The following is a 24,290-nucleotide window of genomic DNA, read 5'->3' on the forward strand; positions in this document are numbered from 1 at the left end:
TGGCATGTGCTACTTTCTCTGGGCCACTTGCATAAGTATTAGGTCTTCATCCAAATAATACCACATCAATCGGTGTACCATTTTGCACGTGAGGGCTTTGCTATTTGGTTAATATTTTGTATATAATACATGCCACCTATCTTATAAAAATAAATGAAAAAACTATGCTAGTTTTTGACATCTTTGCAAACATGAGTTTAGTTCTTGCCATTATGGTCATATGTGCTAGAGACTCCGCCTATTCCATTTCCCTTTCTCATTCTCCTTTCTCAACAAAAACTAGCTTTTTCCCCAAGACTAATATACATTCTTTTTAAATCCCCCTTTCAATTGTTCTTGATTGGGATGCATAAATATCACCCATGTATAGTGATATCTATTGTGTGTGCAATTGTATGCCATAGTCATATCTATTGTGTATGCTATTGTGTAGTTACTCTTTATAATGATTTGTGTTGTTTTTTTGGCTTGTCAAAGGCTCTCAATGTTTTTGTACCACACTATTTGTGTTGGCATCCCCTCCACAATTCTAGTTTCGCATTTATAGTAACAACTTTGATTTACCCGCAATCACAATTGAGATTTATCTATGTACTCGATTGTGATACTTGCACCCCAACTCACATCGTAAGAAATAATATCACAAGAATCATAGCAACCAAATCGTGATCATAGTGCTACTATCATGAAAAGGGCTCGAACACTTTCCATGTTTCCTTTGACAATAGGCACACCACACATCTTCCTAACACAGCCAAAAACCCAAGGGCATCTTCCTATGTTGGGTTTAAATCAAGGGCCTACCTTTGAAAGCTTACAACCCTACAATTGCATGAGTTGTCTAACGACATTGTCACACCCAAATGCATACCTCACACAAAATCATGTCATTCACAAGTGCAAAAGTTCACATGTAGCTTTGTAGACAAATGAGGAATTGGCTTGATAACAACTCAAATGCCTAATGGCAATAGCATGGTTCAAGAGGTACTCCTCAAGAAGAAACAACATTGCACTAGACATACTATTTTGGATATTCCAATACACAAAGTAGAATGCCAACTCAAGAAGTCCGTCAATCTACATATACAGCCCAAGATGGAATGGCCTTTGAGAATATCAATGACAGAGAGCTCAAGGGCAACAAAGCAAAATTTCTCAATGTATTTCTCACCCCTCCCTACAAGTCGCAAACTTCCACCAATATCATTGGCTCTACGATACATCTAGAGGATGTGATTGACTAAAATAGTGTCCAAATCAATGGCATGACTAAAACTATATGGAGTGTCATGTCACATGAATGAAACAACAGAGCATTTAGTACAAAGTGATATTGTTGGCTCATACTCTAAACAAGCTACCAACCATCACGTTCAACCCCACCCTAACTACAATACATACAACACTTCCTCCAACAAGTCATGATGATCACCAAACCACCTCTCTACTATTTATAAAACTCCACCTAATATTTTCTTGAGGAGCCCTCACAATAAAGTTTCATAACAAGAATAGGGTTGATAGTAAGGAGAAGAACATGCCAAAAACCAAGAACAAACAACAAAGAAGAAAACCATTCTAGACATAATGAAGAAAACAACGAATTTGTGTATTTTCCAATTCTTGCCCATTTGTCTAAGCTTAGAACAAACCGACAAAACCGAACAAAGAATGCTTATTCAAATTGATGCACCCTTGTTAAAAATATGGCTATAGTAAGAACCAAAATTCAAGGGTCAATTGGCACGAATCCAATCCAAATCCAAAATACATAATACTGCCAAGTCACTTAATCATAAAAGCACTCTTCCATTTCAAACACTTGACTCGAAGCCTCCACAACATCCCTCCCCACTCCAATTTTTTTTTGGTTTTCAACAATTGTATAATAGTGGGACCCATCCAATAAATCTTACATCCCAAAAATAGAAGTCAATTTGTTGAAGGGCATAGTTGACAACATCATGGAACTAATTTACAATATCAACAAACCCATTTGCAAAAGTATATGCAGCAGGCTCCCCAAGTCTATCAAGCTAGAACTTCAACCCTAATGTCTAACCTCAAAAGAATTTGCAAAGAGGACCAAACATACCATTCAGTCCCTACCAATGCGTAGATACAATTGAAAATCTTCCCATTTGTCTGAAAAGACCAAGCAAACATGCTAAGAGCTATACCAGGGGCAATAGTTAGCTACTCAATTCATGCCACTTGGATAGCTTTTTGTCAAATAGAACCCCCTCCACAGTTATATTATTCTAGGAACACACAAAACCACACCTCTTGAAAAGAGAAGCCATTACTTGTGCATTGTGGATTTTGATCTACAATCTTAATCTTCACGACCTTGCTCTATGGACTCACCACTGTTCCAAACACACATGTTAAAAAGTACCTGTTCATATGTAAAACGCATTAAATACAAAGCCTGCCCCTTATTAAGATACATATACACATCTACTAAGCTACTTATTGACTTGTGAAAACTCAAGATCAAATGCCCAGAAAGCTTGTCGAAGGAGCATGCATGCATCATGAACTTTGTCCGAAATACCATGAATCAAGGTCATACTTAGAAGGTTGTATGAGTAAATACAATATCAATGTAGACCTTGCACATAAAACATAATCTTGAAGATTGGAGACTATTTCTAGACCCCATAATTCAACAAGCTATTGATGCCATCATGCGATATTCACTCAAAAGTTCTTGAAGGCAAGAATATGTTTAGAACCCTCCAACTAACAAGGTCAACCATTCTTCAGAATTAATAAACTACAGACGACCTCAGTTGACAATCAGGCAAGGTGATAAAGCTCTTATGCCAACTTTATATAAGCTTGATATTATACCATTCTATCAAAAACTTTTAAACTGAATCCACATTTGCTTTATTCTTACAAAAGAATTGACGCTCATGTAACTATTGTGGGAAAACTCGGTTTGCTGAGACTTTAAACAAGGCAGCATTTGCTATTCAAATGCTTGTTGGACGCAGCAAAAGAAAGGGCTACAAACCAAATTTCAAGAGAGCTGACTGAAAAATGTCAGCAAAATTTTCCAACAAACTGGACTCGTCTGTCTTAAACTTTGCTGCACAATTTTTGGACATTACGTTGATGATGCACTCCACCAAGAAGAAACCTGATCCAGCAGGCACACCTGACTTCTGTCCAAAGAAAAAGAACTTATAGTTGGGTGCTTGACCACCTGAGGCAATGCATTGAATGAGCTGCCCTTGCATGTGGCGAAGAAGAGGTTGAGGGCCAGTTAGACTTGCAACTGCTTGTGATGTTAGTGTATATTCCTGTGTTTAAAACCATTTGAACAAGCATAGATGCTGAGTACACATTACTTCATGAGATACAAAGACACATCATCACATCAAAAAAGTGCATACCTTAGCTAATGCAACTGGAAGCTGCCTCCATTTCTGCTGAAAGGCTGCTGGCTCCAAAACAGGTTTTGCAGTAAGGGTAAGTGCAGGTGCTGATGTCTGAAGAGGAGTAGGTGCAAGTGCTACAGGCATCCCTAACCCTAATAAATCATCAACAGCCATCAAGGCAGCTGAGGATGACCTCACAGCTGCTTCCGCAGTTGAAGTGGGACGGGGAGGATCAGGTTGTGGAGGAGATGGAGAACGAGGGGCAAGCAGCATATTCAGGTTATCAGCAGCTGAAGTGCTAGGTGCACTGTAAGCTAGCGTACCATTGCTAACAGCCGCTCTTGTATCCTCTTTTTCTGATGCACTTAATAACAGGTCATTATCACTTGCATCCACACGCTGTGCTGACAACATATTTTCTGATGATTCTGATTCCACAGTCAATGTTGCTCCATCATCAGAGAATTCAAAGGGAGCCCGATGTTCTTTATCCAAGAACATGTAGGAAGGCTGCAAACAAACAGACAAAAGAAGTATAATATTACAAGCAAAGGGTGTGTAACCATGCTTTAGTGGGATCCACTACACAACTATACAACCAAAAGGATACTTTAGTAGGACCTCCTGAACAATCAAATCACATGATACTGTAAAATCTGGCAAGTAGGAATATTGAATAAATAACATGGCTTGGTCCTCACCTCCTGATATACAACTGCCAGGCTGTTGAACTCATCAAAAATTCGATCTTTGATTTCACTGCTTTGTGTGTCAGCAAACACAGAAACTGCTTGCTTTGGTGGATTAATAACCCGCTCAGCTGTTTCAACTCCATGCTGGAGAAGCCTCAAGTAGAACAATGCCCTGTCATGCACATCCTGAAAATGAAAATCAGGGAAAATGACTCGCTTTTTGATTGTGGAAACACTAATTCTACATGATCTAAGCTAGAAACTTTCGATGCTCCTGATAAATACTGGAAAAATATATAGCAACAGTGGCACACCCAAGACAATTGTCAAAATCCCTATAGAATTACCAAATAAGCAAGTCTATTTCTCTAAAGCACAATTAAATGTAAACGATACAAGGCCCCAAAGTAAAATAAGAATCCGGATGCATCTTTCGTCTGATAGACTGGTGGCAATCATCCACCCCTGAATCATTGAAGCAATGAAAAGGAAGCTAGAGATTGAAAGAATATTAGGATATTCTCTTCATTAATTTTGGTGCCTGATGGGCACCATCAGCTCATTGTTCCACTTCATCACCCTTGTTTCTTTGGACATTCTTTTAACTCTTTGTGTAAGCAGGGCAAAGAACATGAGAATGACAATACTTTGAACTTAACCAACTTGATCAACTATCCCCATGAAAATTAGAAGACAAAGAGAGAGTGAAAGAGAAAGGAGAGAGTCGACACCACACTAGGAGGGGAACCAGCCCCTCCCCCTTTATAGGATTTTATTGACACAAAACATGGGCACCAAGTGCCTAAACCATAAACAATGGGCAGATTTGCAACAATTCTGAAAATTAGGGTTTTAATTCCCTAATTTCTATATACTCCAAGCAACAAGTTGATTTTCTTCTTTCATGCTTGGACTTAATCAAGCTAAGTAGAAAGTGCTTCTTGGATGAGTGATAAAAAGAAGAGTGCAAAGCATGTGGTTGAAAATTCAGTATTAGAGCTTGTTCAAAATGAAGAGACAAACCTCCAATTTATAGGTCTGGAGCCTAGGTACTCAAAAGTGGAAAGTAGAGACTATAAATGACAAGTGCTTGCTGAAAATGACGTGTAAGGGCACTTGTCTCTTTGGAATGATACGTGTCCTATTCTAGATGCCACATCACTTTTCTAGAAAAAGAAACTTCTAAACCTTTTACTCTAAAAATCTCTCAAATAGTTAAGAATTTAAGATAGCCCTTGAAGACAAAAGTTATTCCTAGTGAAATTTCGAACCCTTTGACACAAATAGAATTTCCATTTGAGCAACTTCCAAAAATAGTAACCTCCTAAATTTAGTTACCAAATTTAGATTCTAGAGAACTTATTTGTATAGATTCACAAGTTCATTGTTTGTTTCTTGTAAAAATTACAGAGCACAACGGACAAAATATGAGCAAAGAGTAGAGAATACACAACAAATATGAGAAGAACAATACCTTCTTTAATTTCACAAAAATTAATGCAAAGATGGCTTTGTTCATGAGCATCAAATTAATTTGAATGATTGAACCAATACATCTTGTTAACAAGTAATATACAAAAGGTTGGTTACACTTTAACCAAATCATCAAATTAAAATTCTATTGTTGTATGCACATATGCTCAAAGCACTCTACGATACATGCAAACGTTTTGAGTATTACTACCCAATCACTTTCACTTATATCAAGTCAACTTGCAATCTTTTTTTGAATAATTCCCAGATTTGAACTGTGAATCCCTCTTTACAGATCTTGAATCTGTAATTCCTTTCACACAACAACTATGGATCTTGTTTCACTTTCTGACCTACTCTTTCTCCTGTTGTTCAACAAATCAAACTCTAGATCATTCTTATTTCACAGATTCAACTTTACATCTTGTCATTTCAGAGATTGACCTAAGAACTTCTCTCTTACAGATCTAACTGTGCCTTTCTCTAGCAACTCTTCCTAATGCTAGAGTTCTTCATTGCTCCTTCCCTGACGAAGCTCTCCCTAAGGCGCCTTCTCCTCATATTTCCTCTCCTCATGAAACTCCTCCCAAGGCTGACTGTTCGAATTCTGCTCAGTCATTTTAAACTGAACATTCATTGTGTGTACATAAGTCACAACTTGGCAATGATGGAAGTAGGCATATGTGCAGGGAAGAGAGGAGTGAAGGATGGACATAGAGAGAATGAAATGAAGAATGATCTAGATACAATGGTCTAAAGAGTGGATCTGTCTGTAGGTACAATTGACTAATGAATGGACAAATCTTTTGAAATGTGTAACCACCATTGAGAGTATCAAAGCCCCTAACATATAACATGTGGAAACAGCATCAATCAAGCGACATGGATCAAGCTGGGCTTCTCTATAGTAACATCAAGATTTTGGACGATCATAGTCTATAGGCATCCAAACATAAGCCGAAAAGCAACCAAAATGATCTACGGCAACAGCTAACCTGCATCTGCAGTCCTGATGAAAATATTTAACCAAAGTGAAAAGATGTGGTCAATCAATCCCATGACCCAAATTCCTGTACTGAATCATAGTCTCAAAACATGTGTGACCATGAACAAATTTCAAGTACCATGCTATTTATGCACATCTCAAAGACTACTATACAACTGGTTCCGCATTTCTGACTATCCTAAACCAGGCAAATTTCTACCTCTGTACAAAAAAAAGCACAGCTATGTTTGGCTCCTTGTTGATTGTGAAAGAAAATTGATGGTCACCTTAGTGCCTACATCGACAACACAAGGGCCATAGAACAAATGAATTTGAGGATCAAGACTGTAGTCATGTTGGAGACATGACATCCTATCTAAGTATTCAAGACTGAATACACCTTGGAAACTTTCAGATTTAAAGTTTTGGGTTAAAACTGCAACTGTACATTGAAATCCGCCATATTGACAATAAGCACATATTTGACAAGTCACTTTGGTCCATGTGGCATCTGAACACAATCCCCTCAAGAGGCCCTCAAAACTTGAACTGAAGTGCAGGAACTATAAGGCACTGGAACCTCAACTTGGACACCTTTCCAATTGGGGTATCACTAAACTGAAGGAATGGACAGTCAATTTCGGCTTTATTGCCAGGATGCATTCTTGCTATGAGTGTCAAGTACATCTCTCTCCCAAAGTAGAAGTTAATTTCTTGAAATTTTGGGCTAATAAACTGAGTGTAAATTTGGTTAACACCCACAATCCCTCTTGGTTCAAGCATATAGAACACATAGCGAATATGCTGTTTTGGCATAACTTTTGGCAATATATTAGTTGCAACCCTAGTATCAACAGGCGTCTCACATATGCTTACCTCCCTCCCTCCCTCACTCCCTTAGAATTTGCTATCCAGGAAAAACAACTTACTTGATGAGCATCTGATAAAGCTGCAGTAAGGGTACACCCCAACACCTTTTGTGTTTCTGGGGCCCTTTTAAAGAAACATTTGGCAACCGCTGTAAGTAGTTCCAATCGAACCTGTTTTGGAGGGGAAAAAGAACCAAAGAGCACTATGAGCATCTGTGGTGTAAAAAAGGTTTTTCAGGATCAGTAAACTTCTGGCTATCAGGTATTCATCTAGCTTTATTAAAAATTTTCCTCCACACAAAGTTTGCAATCCTCATTAGCAGCCTGAAAAGTCTCAGGCCAACTAGAACACCTGAAAGTAAGAAAAGTGCAATACAAAGAAATGCTAAAAACTTAGCTTAGTCAGAGCACATCTTTAGTTATCATAGAACAAAGCAAACAACAGTCACAATCTAATGTCTAATCTTTGAGCACCATCTAAACAATAACTCCATTAGTATGAGGTCATGTGACTAGGTTCTAGTCAAGAGTGTGTAACAAGACACAAAACAAGCCAAGAATTCATTGACGAGTGATTTAGGTCATCTAATCAGAAACATTACCTCTGGTGATTCTTCATCTGCCCAGCCTTCAACAAAACCTTCAAGGACATAAGGAGCATCTGGCATTTCTTGTGCATATTCTCCTAGCATCCAGACTAGAGCAGCTTTCGCCTTCGGTTCTTGCACATGCTTGCTACTTACATTACCCACAACAGCAATGCAATCATGACTCCACTGGGGGTACTTTCTCAGTAGGTCTTTGACCAGGACCTGTTTAGTTTCACCAAGAAGTGTCCATCAATCTTAACGTCAACAAACATTAATTAGTGGCCAGCAGGAAGAAACTAGTTCACATAGAGGTTTTGATGACAGAAAGCTAACTTAAATAATGGACGCCTTTGTAATGCACATCGGCAACCTTTAAAACTTTCAGATATTTCTATCACGAGGAGTCACCATGACCTTGATATAAAGCCGCAGCTATAGACAGTCACCAACCCCTACAACAAAGCCAGAACCAGCACAAAGACTCCAGGATACTAAGCAGCACAGGACCACATAAGCTGAAAAGCACAAATACAGGCACTCCGAATCCCCAGCCTTAAGCCATGCAAACAACCCATATTAGGTGACAAACACAAGCTACCAACAATGTTCATCCAGTGAGGGAAACTCTGACCAGAGATGATAGCAAAGGAAAGAGCCATAGCTTGCACCAGCAGGCCTCCAGCAGTGATGCTTAAAAGCCAGCCATGGAAGGCCAGCCTTCTCTTTTGACAAGAGACGCAGAAGACAGGATATAAATAGTGCCATATCCTGTGTAGCTTTCGAAGACACAAATGTAGCTGTAGAATACCCTGGAAGAGTGCCTATAGTAAACAGCAGCTACTTTCAAGCTCATACTAGGCCGTGACATGAAAACATGGAGGGAGGAAGCAAAATGGAGCTCCAAGCACGAGTTTCTAACCAAACAAAAAACTGGGCGAACCTTACCAAGATATAGTACGCAGTTTGACACATTTCGAAAACTCATCAATGATAGAAGGTTGCATCTTGGAGAAGACATCTGACACAATGGGCATCCGCCTTAACTTTTCATTTTAGCTAAATATGTGTATTTTGTTACCTGTTTGATTTATGTTGGGAATTTTTTTGCCTAAAGCAGGCCACAAAACAGCACCCTGTTTTAGGCAAAAAAACTTAAGCTTGTCGCTTCTCACTCATCCAAACTCCAATGTTGGTGATTCAAAAATCATTTTGGGGTTTTGAGCACTCCAGATCACTTGATTATATCAGCATATTCAAATTCTGTACCCAACATTTGCATTATATTTAAGAAAAATGTTTTCATTAAGGACAAGTCTGAATCCTCATTGAGGATACAATATAGATTTTGGTGAATTGAATCCCTCTTATTAGAACTTTGTACTTTGTTTAAAAACCATACAAATTCAGTACATACTCAATTTCTTATGTATGATTGCCATGAGGTTTCAAAAAAATGTCAAATTGCATGCCCTGTTTTAGTGGGTTTCACTCGATTTTTTCCTCGCTTGCATTAATAGTACACTTAACAGATGGTTGCGAGAGAGAGAAAGAACTAAAGGAAGCCTTGTTCTCTTTGGCAAGGCTGCCCTCTCAGTCCTTTCCTATTTGCCTTAGTCACTCACCCAATGCTCTCTTTGTTGGATAAGATGGCTGATCAAGGCGAGATTGTTAGTTTGTCTCTTCCCAATGGTGCCCAACTTTTGGGTCAATCTTTGGCTGATAATTCCTTTATGATTCTCAAGGCTAATTGGACTAATGTGAATCGGGCAATGGCTACGTGGAATCTCTTTGCTTTAGCTTCAGGGCTTCATATTAATGCTCAAAAATCTACACTAATTTCTTATACGGAGAGTGATTTGCAAGCTTTGGGTAGGCAAGGAGCTGTGATTTCTAAAGGAGATATTACCCAACACTTGGACTATCCTATTGCTATGAATGTAGCTCCTCGCGCATTACTTGATTGGATATTATCCCATATAGGTTTATGTACCGGAAATCTCAAGGCTGGCCTCTTCATGTGAGACTTAAAGTTGCTCAATGCATCATGATCAATATGCTCTCGTTTTTTCTACCCTTACTTCATTGGACTAAGAAGTCTCATTTGGAACGGGTTCAATCTATCCGCTTTATGTTGTGGAAAAAGAAAGGGAATTGTTTGGGCCAAGTGTGGATGTCTTGGAAACATGTGACTACTCCTAAAAGGATGGGAGGAGCAGCTTTATTGGATGTTAATTTCCATATGGTTGCTTTGATATTGGCACTTTTGCAAGCTTTATGTGTGCAGAGTCATCCCTGGATAGATATTGCAAAATTTTTAATTGAAAAGACTAGTATCTCGCATGGTCGCACGATTATTCAAGTTTCTTGGGGGCATGTGCTGAATTTTACAAGGCCTATTAAGGTCTCCCGGTCTTTTCTCCTTTCTCATTTGATTGCATCCTAGCAAGAGATTTTGTATTTCACAGTTTGGCGCCCTCCTGATCTTCGTAAGGAAGAGAATTCACTGCCAAGAGAAGTGCTAGCTACCTCCAGGTTGCTGGACTAGTCTTATAAAGACTTGCAATGAGATAAGTTTAACCGGATGGCTCGCTTGGGATTGCAGACAGTCCATGATGGTGTCATTCCTGGGTAGCCTCATCTTTATTCTTTCCGGCACATTCATCAGTACTTTCAGGTGCCTCGTGGCTAAAATGACATTTGGTCGTCCTTACAGGAACAGCTTATGAAGTACTCTCCATTGCCTGCATTACAGCCCTCGTCTCCTTGGCGGGATTCGATATTGTGCTACTTACCTGATGATTTCGAGAACAGGTCAACAAATCAGATCTATCATCAGATGGTCAAGGTCAAGAGATGGATCACTAGAAAGGCCAATAAAATATGGAATATTCGAGACAACGAAAAGAAGTGGCCGAAAATATTTCTCCAACTCTGGAAGTCTAAGATTTCTTACCAGGGTAAAGTTTTCATAGGGAGATTGCTTATTAGGGGTCTTCCAACCATGGATGTGTTACGTGCTCATAAGATCTCCCATGGTTGTTGTGTATTTTGTACTACATGCAATGAGACATTGCTTCATCTCTTGCCCTATTGCTCAACAAATTTGGAGTTTTGTTTCCCATGTGTGGTCCTCAATGACTCAGCAACGGATATCAGCTTGTTCGTAGATTATGTGAAGGATGCCTTCTATGTCCACCTTGCAATCAAATCATTCCTGCCTTTTTCATTTCCTTAGTTGGACAACTCTATGGCATATTTAGCATACTCGAAATGCCTTCATTTTTATTCTGCCTCAAGAATCCATGGTCATGTGGCCCGTGTTCGTGGTTTATTGTTATGGCAAATCTCCTCTATGGTTTCAACTGACCTAGTTCTTCCTGACATTGTTGCTCCTTGGCTGGATATTGTTCGCTCCGCTCAGGCTGTCCTTTTTGTGTGATATTTGTGTATCATGGTCTTAGAGGCCTTTTGGCTTGACTAGTGTTTGTTCTGTTTTTCTTAGCTGACCTGACAATCTGAGGCAAATATTGCCATTTAATTCAATTATCTTCACGAAAGAAAAAGGAGAGAGAGAGAGAGAGAGAGAGAGAGAACTAAAGGAAGTCCTAAATGATAACATGATACATGATTGAGATGCCTAGAGGCTGGGGTACAAAACATGACTTGGGTATCTATAATACATAAAAATGGTAGTAATATCGAAAGCCAAAATAGACATGGGTTGGGCCTAGGGGTACCATCATCCCATGCAGAGAGGAATCCGAGGAGCCTAAATCTCGCTCCAGCAATAATAACATGAATCGTCCTATTTATGTGTCCCCCAACACATGGGTCAGAATCTAGGATATTTGGATCAGCCAAGCTAGACCACTAGATCAATCAATATCGCTCGTGTAGATGCAAACTAGGGCTGGGCTGGGACCTCCTCACTGCTCCTCTATCACCATCATGATCTTGTGCCTTCCCATGTTGCAATCTACAAAATGCCTCTATCACCATCCCTATAGTAAAGTATGAAGTACAAGATGGGAAAGGGCCTTCCCAGGGAAACAAGGGGTTGACCCTATGTATCATATAGATTCTTTGCATAGTTGTACCATGCCTCCAGTGTTGTGATCGGAGTACCCAACAATCTCCCTTGAAACATCTTCCATGCCCTCTTGTTATCCTACCCCAAGAACATGTGCATATCTATGTCTCCAGTTTGACCAAAAATCACACTTCTTTCTCTGCACTGGGCATCAAAAGATCGACCAAGCTTACTTATGTGTAGTAGCCCCAATAGCTATCTCACACTGCAATCGTATCTGTATATCACAACACTCACCATCATAGCAACTTTTAGGCCAAAAAAACAGAGAGTATTTTGATAACTACGAAATGACATGATAAGTAAGATATTCATGATCAAAGCTTCAAGATTAGGCCAAAAAACATTCTTTGAGTTTCTGCAGACAAACCAGAGTTTCAGCAGTCACGTAATCCTTCTCCATCTCCAAAAACTGAAGTAGCCTGTCCACTATAGCATTTACATCATATTGCTGCAAGGCAATTTTTCCAACAGCCCGGATAGATTCACGAGCTATAGCCACATCAACATTTGCTGCATATTCACTGAGTTCCGTAACTGTAAAAGCAGAATGTGTCCTGAGTAGACACTCAAATAAAAGCTTTCAATCTATAAACACAGTTTTTTTAAAAGGACGTTCAACAATACCTTATCTTGGGCAGTCAAATTATTAAGGTCTAAAAGCTAGCACAGGCAGAAAGCATGTGGCTCTTGCACTAGCCAAAAAGTAAAATTGTGATATAATCAATCAAATGAGAAAACAATAGACCTCCCAATCATGTAAAACATCAAGCACACAATAAACCAACTAACAAAAGTTAAAACCTTGCGCACTTAATACTTTTGTGATATCAAATATGAGCATGCAGTGCATGGACTGTTTTCTCTTACTCCCCTGCATCTCTCTGCTCTTCCTGCTCCTGTTTATTTCTCTCCCTCCTTTTCCTTTTTTCTTGCTGCTGTTTGTGTTTCTCTCTTTCCTGGATCAGATTTGTGTGTGTGGCTTTCTGTAGACATGCATGTGTGGTACACTGCCAAAATCGTCATGGCTGAGTTGGTTCTCCACTGAGTCATAAGTTCAAATTTGCTCTTCCTAGAATCTTGGCACCACTCAAGAGGTTCTCTGTGCTATGATTTTTTACCCTTGGCAAAGGACCTCCTATTCCAGAAGTGGGGTAATGGGCTCAGAACATTTGGGGGTTCATATGTGCAGAAATCCTGATTCTTGTTCAACATGGTTTTCCTAATGTGATCCTTTCAGATGCATCTCATTTAGCTTGAGAAATCACCTTTCATATTTGGTCATCATTTGATGCATGCACTTCCATGGTCTCCCACGAAGGACCAGAACAACCTTATTTGTCACAGCTATCCCATTAGGTGGAAGTTCAACATGTCCCAGATTATCTTTAAGAGCATTTGCCTGCTATTCCATCTAGTTTGGTATAGTATGCCCCACAATGTTGCAAGGAACAAAAAAACAAATTTTGCATACTTTGAGAAATGGACAAGAAGAATATTTTTTCCATCACCCTTGAAATTCAAGATGTTCAGGTTTTTTATGAAGGATACTATAAACTTAATTGGGGCATTTTAGCAGGGTCAGGATATGCATGTCATAAATCTGGTCATGTGTCCAAACAATGCCCTATGTTTGTTTCTACATCCTCCTCCTTCAACTACTCTGGCCGAGGACAAACAAGAAGAAAGTACCTAGGGATGGAAATCTTCCAAGAACGCCATTCCTCGACATGAAGGATTGATCATGACAAGATATTGGACACTTGTTGAAGATTCCCCTAATAAAGATGCCTCTTCATCTTCCAGGCTTCTTGAATTTGGGCATCTTTGGAAATATGTGGTGGTCAGTCATACTCCATTTATGGGCACTTACCAGCCTCAGGGACATGGAAGTTGCAAAATAGTCACAGAATCCTAATATTAGTCCTCTAAGGACAATAGAGACAAGTTGATGAGCATAATTAAATCAATATGAAGATGGTGCTCTTTCAAGCCTTTGACCATTCAAACATACATCTTATTGTCATCCTCATCCATCCTCTCCACGTCCAGTTTCTTTTCCACAAGCAAGCAACATAGGCCTCATTCTTGACCAATCAACATGGTATCCATTGGCACTATAGTCTATCGCCCTCAGTGGCTATTCCACTTTTAATTTCAGAATTTTCGTAGCACTCATTCATACTAGCAGTACAAACATGTTATACAACAAATAACTAACTCTTACCTATTTCATATGTGTTGTTCTCATTGGCAACAGCAGTAAGCATCTCTAGCTTCAACTTCTTCATGTACGAAGGATCACTATAGCGGCAATAGAAATGTTTATAATCAGAAGAGAAAAGAATGGGTGCCCGCATCACTAACAAATGGAGATGGCATAGAACTGCATATGACTGCTCTGTGCTTCCTGAACTAACTAGTGTTAGCAAGGGAGCCTTGATTCTCTCATAAACCTGATCCACAGATAACAAAGTAATGATCACCTCAAAAAGGAAATCACTATGGAAAATATGTCAAGGAAGTTTATCCTTTCATATGATCAAATGAAACATGAAGGAAGCACAACTAATTACCAAGAAAGTCAAAAGCTCCAAATTTAGAGCTGTAAAGCTAGACATTGTTACTATAGCATGAAGTTGGGTGCGAGGGATTAATCAAGGAAACAGTGAAACTCCAAATTCCAGCAATACAATAAAATCTATTTAGCAGACAATTTAACCACGAAGATACAATCATTTCCATGCATTAAGCACAGAGGAAGGACCAAAACAGAAGAAAGAATGCACTGGATTGGTTCTTGATTTCTATGAAAGATTGGCCAAGGTAGCTGTTCTAGGCAAGATTCATTTATATTGGTTTTTCTGTGCAAATTAAATTGATAATAAAGAAGTTTCACATTTTAGGAGTCCATCATTCAGTAAACTAATGCATCAAAGTATGTTCTCAGCCATGCTAATCACAAATCAAGTCATTGCTAAAGAATTCTCAATCCCATTGTGCAAGACAGACAAAATAACCTTTCTACAAATCTCAATACATGACACTTGAATCAATTCTCCCTGCAAAGCTCCCATTGGAAGGGCATTCTTTTCTAATGTCAAGAAGAGGGTACGCTTTAGCCTTTACAACTTGTAAGCCTAAGAAAAATGACAACTTGCAAGCCAATTTGAGCCATTAAATTTAAAGGCATGCATTAACACAAAATTATCATGCATTACACCCAATCTTACTCCACTAAAACAGCTCCAAAAAGATATATTTGTGAAAAAGGTATTATTTTTATTCAGGAGGACAAATGCCCAAAATTCCCCCATAAAAGGGCATGTTGAGGGCATCAATCCTCATCACTAATTATCCATCATTATTCCCTAGCTGACATGATCATCATTGACCTCTCCTACTGTTCACAAGGCTGTGTTTTCAGCCAGCATACCTGTGTTTTGCTGCCCTGAATCTTCATCAACATCCTGCTGCCTAAAGGACTGTGTTTCACTCCCTCCATTGCTGCCCACATTGTCATCAGCCCGTGGACTGCTGCTGCTGCATTTTGGGATCCGTCTCAAATACAGCACTCTCAGAGATGTTCTCAGTGTCTCAACCATATATTCATAGAGCATTCATCAAATTGTGTTCATCATGTTGTCATACTATTTGCACATAGAAGGTCAGGTAATACCTCTATTTCATGAGCTTATTCTAATGATTTTGCTTTTGCTGCATCACCTAATCACAACCCTCCCATCCTACCCTTCACACAAATCAGCTGCCCCAAACCAAGCACCCATGGGGACCTACGTGCAAGGATATCCATCTCATACATATCAAGCCTGTCACAACACTCACATGGCCACACAATCTGATCAATTACCAATGCCTAGTGGTACATCTACCTTCTATCAAGCACAACCACCTAGAGTCACCATGCCAAGCACTTTGGTGTTGCATGTAGCACCTGCCTACCCAATGCCGCCAATTATTCGACACCTCATTCTTCTTTCCACTCTTTCACTATGGCCAAGAACGTGTTTAGTAATTAAGACCTATGTAAATGGGTTCAACTTCACAATATGGCCTAATCTACTACATGAGGTAGTCTGATCTTGGAAAAGCAGAAATGCTACCACCATACTTGAGCTCATACAAGATCTAATGTTTGAATTCTTTTCAGAACTTCAGCATTTTGACCTTGCATCCAATTAATGGGTTCATTTGACCAACCACTATACAGCTTGTAATTCGATCTATCAAATCGATCTTAAGGATGAGCTCCAAAAATTCAAAAATAGCGGATAAGGATGACTTAAAGGTCGAATGGGCTGAATATCAGCAATTACTTGCCGAATTTGCCACCACTAGATCCCCAAGTCATTCTGTCCTCGAAGAATTTGCCACCCTACCATCTCCACTTTATGCAACAAACCACCTCACACTCTCAATCATTTACCTTCCATGAGTTTTGAGTGTCAACTACTGCAGTTCATAAGGTTGTTTGATCAAGTTCATAAGAAGCCCCCTTTGCCCCAAGAAGCCTGTCTAATGGAGTCAAAATTCAGGTGCCCATACCGAGCAAGCTCATGGGAAGTCCACGCAACAAAGGCAATGAGCTTGTAAAGCCCACCCTCCTGGGTACCGGTCCAAAGAATAGAACATGTGGAAGAATCTTCAAAGGTCACAACATTCTGGGTCAAGAACACTCGAATACCTAGCTGTGTCAGACCATGGACAAAAATAAGGTTAAAACCTAAATCTAGTACAAAAAGAACTTCGATAGATGAACCTTGTCTATCCAACAAAAGGGGAATACTCCCCACTCCACGAATGGGTATGGAAGAGTTGTCATCAATGGTGACGAAACCCCCACTAGAACAAAGATCTTGGACCCAATCCTATCGGTAGGTCATATGTGAAGAGGCTCCACTTCAGCAAGCCATGGCTTCTCCTCAGTGAAAAAGCAAGTGCTGTATCTTCAACCTCAAACAAATGAACAAAGACGAGCTCAATAGTACTAGAAGTAGCCTTCGAATCCTTAGAACCTTCCTCTAGCTTCAAATGGGGATACTTCTACCAACACTTCTCCTCTAGATGAGTGCCCTTCCCATCGCGTGGGCACACATTCACACACTTAGACATATTAACTTGTGATAGCATCTTCATGTGAATTTGTGTCCCTTGATGTGTAGGGGAAGGATGGGGATGGTTGAAAGCGTGTTTTTACAAGAGTTTAGCACAAACCATGCTGTTTCATACATGCACATGAATGTGTCTGGAACAAGATGCTAAGATACGGCCAGCACAGGAAACATGTAAAAATCTGGATTATCTAAAGACCCAAATGCTCTGAGTGAATAGAGGCCCTAGTGGGTCCTCGTCATATTAGGAGAGAGGCTCTAGTGGGTGAATAGAGGCACTAGTGGGTGCTTGTCACACTAGGAGAGAGGCCTAATGAGCACCAAGCTGTGACATGAAATCCCTTGGGTGCAGGCTCCAGGTTATGCAGCTCGCAAAACACAGTTTGTACTTTAGTTGCATAGGACATAACAAAGAGGACATGTGGTTGATTGTGAAAAACATGCATGCTGAAGGATTGCATATAGATATTGACCTATGGTTGAGAGGTGAAACTCTAGCCTTGTACAACCAGACTGATGCATACAAGAAACAAAAGAATATGTATGCAAGACTCTGCTCTTCATATCTGCGCTGACTTGGATTGCACAAACCAAAAATGAGTCGGCGCTTCCTGAAGCATGGAGATGCAAAAAAGCTTAGAAAAACAAACTCATCACCTGATGCCAAAACCAGACTGGAATGCAATGAAGCTAGACGTGCATATGCCCAAAGGATTCAATAATGACAACAGGAAACCCATCACATTGTGATAATCATCAATGCAAAACAAACTTTACAGGATTGTACATGCTTCAACACATAACAATGAAACATAGGTCCAAAGCCAAACAAAAGTCGAGTGTCAAGAGGGGGGAAGCTCTAATTTACTTGCTGAAGTGACTTACCTGCTGATGGACATCTGCCATGGACATGGTCAAATGAAGGAAAACCCTAATTGTAGCCAAGACAACTGCACTGTTTGCATGCTGCAGTCTGTCCTCCAGCAAGTTCATGATGTCAAATGTCTCATTGGGATCTGAAGGAACATATTTTGACACTAATTCTAAGACCAGGCACTGTGCCCATTCATTGAATTCCTTGATCCTGCAATTCCACGTGACAAGTTAATGATCTTCCCATCCGTGCAAAAATGGAAGCTTTTATCTTGACTGAGATACACTTAAAAGGTTAATTCAGTAAAAGTCAGGGAACTCTTGAAATCCTAGTGTATTTGTTCACAACAAATTTCAACAAATGGTAATAAGAGACTCTGTTCTATTTGACAATAAAAAAATTATCATACGGCTCAACAGGTTCAGAGTCTTTGGCCCCAATTATACTACTATGCTGACCTTAGTGTAAATCACCTCTGGGTTTTCAAGTAAGCTCTCCCACAGTTCAAGGAATGACATTAAGAGTTTTGTTAAAAAAACTAGAACAGGCTCTCTCTCTCTCTCTCTCTCTCTCTCTCTCTCTCACCCCCAAAAAAAAAGTTCCACAAAGAGAAAGGAAAAGGAGATATTATATGGAGTCACTGTCACTATTCTTATGGGTACCTTATCATGAATAGAGCCCAAGTCCCTCTATGTGAGTGCTATCTTTGATCAAGTGATAGACTTGAGCAGCCTAAAATCAATCCTCAACTTCTTGACTGGAGAAACAATAGAGCTCAAGAGTGCATGTTAGAGGCATGTGACCTCCTCACAGGCTATATGACATGTCCTCACCCACTCTTTCCTCCTTATGTTCAGTTCTCTTGATCATCATGATAACAGACCCCAGTCTGAATGGCCATGTCCTCAGCTCCTCTTTCCTTCTTTATGTTCAGTTACCAGTCTACCTTGAGTATCATGATCACAGACCCCAGTCTGACCTGGTGCAACACATCTATGCCAAATGTACAAGAGGCGGTCTGGCCAGCATGTGAAAGCCATATGCACAGCTAAAAAGAGAAAAGAACAAATAAGCCATATTGCTAAATTCTAATAGCAGAAAAACAAGCTTGTTGAAGCCCCCAAACACTAAGAGTGTCTTCCACTGTCCCACACAAACACTGATCAAAGCCATGTGAATAACTTTGAGCCATGGAGTAGCCACATCACAAATACAACCCCTGCCGATATCATAGAAGCTGCCTTCACAATGCTAAGCCTCTACTGCGACCAATATGACCATGAATATCAAAAGCAGAGTCAATGGCAACAGCATTTCTAGTACATTACGTGTGTCAAAACCCTATTCAATTCAAGGAATTAAACAAATGAGAACGTTGCGCCTGCAATGTGTCAATCTGAGGCAATCTTCCCAAGGCACATGCTCATCAAAGGGGCTCCCTTTTCACACTTGATGACAGTAGTGAACCAGCACCAACTCGGACTCTACGTACTTGAGCTTCGCAAACACAGAGATTCTCAGTTGTCACTACAGTATTTGAGCTGACACGAGGGGCCCTACGCAAAGAGCCCTCACAAATTTTCTTCCACCCCATGGAACCACCATCTGATACCAGCCATACTCCACTGCATGTTGGCACAATTGGGATTGGGCAAAGAGGTGATTATTGATAAGAAAAGAAGTTAAGAGATAAACATGATAAAACTAAGCATGCACACTTAATCTAATGAGACTAGGGAGCATAAAGGACCACATCTTGATAATCTTACATGAGATCAAACATACACAGCTCCTTAAATAGGAGTGAGACTTCCTTTACAAGGGGTGTGCATGTGTTGCCACTGCACATGCCATATATCACAAAGATTGATGCGGAGTGTCATAAAAAGTGTCGCACTCCAGGGCATCAACTTTTTGCAATATCCCATAAAGGTTATTCCCACTTACAAAGGAGATTACATTAGCGCTCTTTCACAAACAAGACTGCTTTATTTAGTGCTAGATAATTAAAGCATTTGAAGGATGTTCTCACACATACAAGACTCCTTTACAAATTACATTGACTCCTTTAAATTGATATTCCCATCAATCGCTCCCTGAATGGAAATGAGACATGAACCATGTAATGAAGACTCAACAAGCTCCAAAGGAAATACTATACGAAGCCATCTTGTATACCTTCAAATGCATTCTCAAACAAAGTCCCTTCGTGCACCCGATATTGTGAATGTGTTGAAGTAGGATTGAGACCATAACCCTCCCTTTCCTTGAAATTTTTCCAAGAGTAGTGAAGAGGAAACAAAAGAAGATGAAGTGACTCACTTTGGGAATTTACAAGGACGTAGAAACAACCTGCGAGTAACTCACCCTTACATGGGGAATACACAATATGTAAGTCCCTACAAGACCCCATGAACTAGATGCCAAAAAAGATACATCGATTGCCATGAAGAATCAAGACCAGCAGTAGAAGTTGGTCCAAAAATGACCACGAGATGTTTGTATGTTGAAGATGCATGCTAGCAAAGAGGCAAGATCCCACATGAGCAAGTGTATAGAAGTAACCAGAAACATCCTACTAAACCAATCTATGTAGTCAATTTTGGGTGCCTAAATCATCCACCAATGGGCAAGCATAGTAATCAACGAGTTGTCAAACCCAAAGAATAGGTCCAACTGTGTATTAGGCAATCCTAAACATAGAAAGAAGCAAGACCAAATTCACATGCAAGAAGAAGAACAAGCCCAAAGTTGAATGTTTAGATTGGGAAACCCATAACATTAAAAAGGTGAAATTAGCCCTTTTAAAATTACCTCATGGATTTGATACGTGGAGAGAGGAGAGAGTGTAATGCATCCAACTTGCATAGACTCGCACGTTGCAATCAGCTAGGTATCAAGAAGCCTTGGTATTGGGAGTCTCAAATGACTTCTAGTGTCACAAAAATACTGAACTTCACACATCCACAATTAATTGATGGGATAGTTTGCAACCCGAATGGTGTCAGGGATTTGATCATCCCCAGTCAGGCACAGGCTGTGTCAGGACAGATTAGGGCAGATTTACCCAGTTTGGAGCAGGTCAGACAGTTTCAGGGCAGTCGCCAGCATTTATCGCGCAGTTTGGGCAGACCGGGCAGGGCGGACAGGTGCCATGTGGCAGCTAGGCAGCAATCACAGCATTTTATGCTTATTTTATTATTATTATTATCAGTTTGTTGCAGTCAGACAGTTTTCAGCATGGTTGACCTGCTGCATTTTATTATTTTATTTTAGCTTATTAATAGCCAGCCTATCCGCTCGGGTCACATACATTCAGTTTTAAGTTTTCTGCAGGTGAGAGAGAGAGAGAGAGAGAGAGAGAGAGAGCTCTCTGGCTGGTGATACTCCAATAGCCCATTGTACAGATTCTTCTTCAATCTTCAGCATTCATACTCTGCGGTCTTCAGCGTTACTCTCTTTTTTTTTTGTAATGGATGTTATATTTATAAAGTACTAAACAACAAAAGAGTTACAAAAGTCATGGCAAATACGCAGAGGAAATTGCCATATGCCACGGAAGTAAGTCCTCCCGAGGGAGTAAGTCAGAGTGCCGAATGAGATCTATCTGCCAATGCAAGAGACGTTTAAGCCTAGCAATATGTCCCTCGACATTAGAGGCCGAGTCAAAAAGAAAAGCATTCCGAATGGTCTAATTGTGCCAACAGCCCCAATATCTAAGAAAGTGAAACAAGATCTTCATATGTGGTTGTGCCAGTGTGGGGTATTTGGGCCGCACAAAAACCCAATCAAAAGGGCTTAGCAAGAAACCAACCACCACTCGCCAAACTGCTGACAAGAGTGACCAGATTTTCTTAGCGAGAGGGCAAGCAATAAATCGATGACGGGCCGATTCCACACTGGTGGTGCAAAAGAAACAATTGCCGTTGGAGATTCGACGCTTGGAAAGGGCTGAAGCAAGAGGAAGACCACCAATCATCACCCTCCAAAGAAAGACCTTGCATTTGAAAGGTGTCTTGTTCAACCAACCCTCCATCACGGTTACCTTCCACCATGACCGAGATTTATGCAATCCCCATACAGTATTAGCTTTAGTAACCAGCCATTGTTGATCTTTAATCAGAAGATGATACACCTGGTTAGCTGAACCCTTTTCTAAATTCAGAAGGCCTGCAAGGTCCCAATCCAGCCAGGGACGATCCGAAGCAAGGGCAGGAAAGAGTTGTCTGCTCTGGAGCACCATCAAAAGCTGTCCCCATAAATCCCGGCATCCACGAGGGAACCTGAAAAGCCTCCTGGATGTACGAAATGATATCAACACATTGCGACGAGCAAGGGTGGCATCTGCAACTGAAGTCAAGCCCAAACGTGCCATGCGGTTAAATTTTGGTCTGAGCTCATGTTTGCCTTCCCAAAAAAGGTAACCACGAGGCTGCCAACAATTCCAGTTGAAAAGAGTTAGTAGCTAAGCGGTCCTCCGCTGGATGCCATTGAGCCTTCTGGAGAACCGTTTCCAGGAACATACCAAATGAGCAAGCAGAGATGATGAAGGACTAGAAAACCGAGAGTCTGCATTAAGAACATGCCACCGAGAACTCCGAATTTGGGTGTTACCATGCACAAGCCCGTGATCCTCAAGAAAATAACGGGCTATAAAGACCCACGGTTGATGATCCAAGCACATGGCACCAAAAAGAGACCAACGGAGTGCCAACATATGAGTTTTGGCATCTAAAATAGCCCCACCACCCATGCACCTCATAAAAGCCTCAGGGCCCAACAAAAATCTCTTCAACACACTCCCCTTATAGGAGACTTTGCAACCACTGGCAAATATAGGACAGCATTGGAATTCTACCAGTAAAGAAGAGTATAACAGCACGATCATAAAACACTGAGAATGAGCGCAAAACATTTTTAGGATCCACAGTGGCTTCGAGAATATCTTTAGTTCCCGAGTCAGAGAACGCTTCATGATTATGTTGAACATAATCACCAAGCAGAGTGTTGGCAAACTCCAACAAATGCTCCCAGTCAACATCCTGAGAATCCACGGAATCAGAAGCAACCTGAGCATAAGAACGTTCCTAATGATCCATTGTAACTTCAGAAGTATGCTTGGTGCGTTTGCCTGCAGGCTGGAAGTCAGGACCAGATGGTATCTCCTCTATGCAAGGAACCATATCCTCTGGTTCCTCAGTTTCAGAATCCGGACCAAGGGCTGCCACCGTTTGGTCAATAAAGGCCATGTCCAGACCAGCCATGTTGTATCACCCCTTTAACCAGAGATCTGAAACTATTTGCAGGGCGCTCTCTCTCTCTCTGCTGCCACAATCTGCCTGTTGTCCTGTGCAAGGTCACAGCCACGCGCTCCCAGATCCTGACAGTTCTCTGATACGCTCTCTCTCTCTCTCTCTCAATCGCAGAGTAGGGCTCCCCAGGAAGGCCAACTGTTCACGAGTAGGCGATGGCAGGTCATGAACAAGGCAGAACGGACCCTACACTGTTCTGACGAAGGGGCTCAGGCAGCGCACGAGCAGGTACACACATCCGCTGGGCAAGGGAGGCACGTCTGCAGGCAGGTAACACGACGTCTCTCTCCCACGCTCGCTCACTCTCTCTCTCTCTCGTTGTGTGGCTAACTCTGCCTGCGTGCAGAAGCGAGGCAAAATAACGTAGACGCAGGCCCGATAGAGCCAGCAGACGAGGTCAGGTCGTTGCAGAAGACAGGTCATGGCAGGTCTCCATCTCTCTCTCTCTCTCTCTCTCTCTCTCTCTCTCTCGGGTGGCTTCTAGGTGGGCTACTTCCAGGGATAAGATCTATGCCATGATCTTCTGGCCTTTCAAGCGATAGCTGCCCTGGAAGTGACTAAGAGAAGCAATCAGCATACATTTTCAAAAATGACATGCGATCCTTTTCTAACTTAGATATGTTCCCAACATTCTCACTATCATCTTTATTCTTAGTAAAAACCAAGTACGCTGAAAGATGATTTTTCATTACTTTAGAAATGACAGCTGCAGATACAACAGGGATAGATTCACCTTTCAACTTTACATCAAGTGTGAGTACCTTTCCCTTATGCTGAATAGTAATCTTTTTTGCACGAGAATCAATCACTGCATGCATACGGTGACACCACAGCATACCAAGCAATACATTATAACCCTCAGGTGGAGCAATGAAGAACTC

General features: G+C 40.8%; 1 protein-coding gene across 2 annotated transcripts in view; it reads right to left on the bottom strand.

The window, feature by feature from the left end:
- Nucleotides 1-2,776: 2,776 nt before the first annotated feature.
- LOC148032215 (adaptin family protein) overlaps nt 2,777-24,290 on the bottom strand; it is a 44,336-nt gene continuing 22,822 nt past the window's right edge. The window contains exons 4-11 of one of the 2 annotated variants that reach the window (XM_087682869.1): nt 18,109-18,307; nt 14,319-14,547; nt 12,462-12,628; nt 8,014-8,223; nt 7,472-7,582; nt 4,094-4,270; nt 3,408-3,902; nt 2,777-3,314 (exon numbers count right to left, since the gene is read on the bottom strand). In XM_087682869.1, coding sequence (XP_087538995.1) covers nt 3,018-3,314; nt 3,408-3,902; nt 4,094-4,270; nt 7,472-7,582; nt 8,014-8,223; nt 12,462-12,628; nt 14,319-14,547; nt 18,109-18,307 — 1,885 coding nt within the window. In that variant the 3' untranslated portion in view covers nt 2,777-3,017. The remainder of the gene's footprint in view (nt 3,315-3,407; nt 3,903-4,093; nt 4,271-7,471; nt 7,583-8,013; nt 8,224-12,461; nt 12,629-14,318; nt 14,548-18,108; nt 18,308-24,290) is intronic. The other variant, XM_087682867.1, reaches the window with a different exon arrangement.

The sequence above is a fragment of the Lygodium microphyllum genome, chromosome 8 (genome assembly GCF_053477565.2).
Source record: "Lygodium microphyllum isolate KBCC chromosome 8, Lygodium_microphyllum_v1.1.10, whole genome shotgun sequence".
NCBI classification, from domain to species: Eukaryota; Viridiplantae; Streptophyta; class Polypodiopsida; order Schizaeales; family Lygodiaceae; genus Lygodium; species Lygodium microphyllum.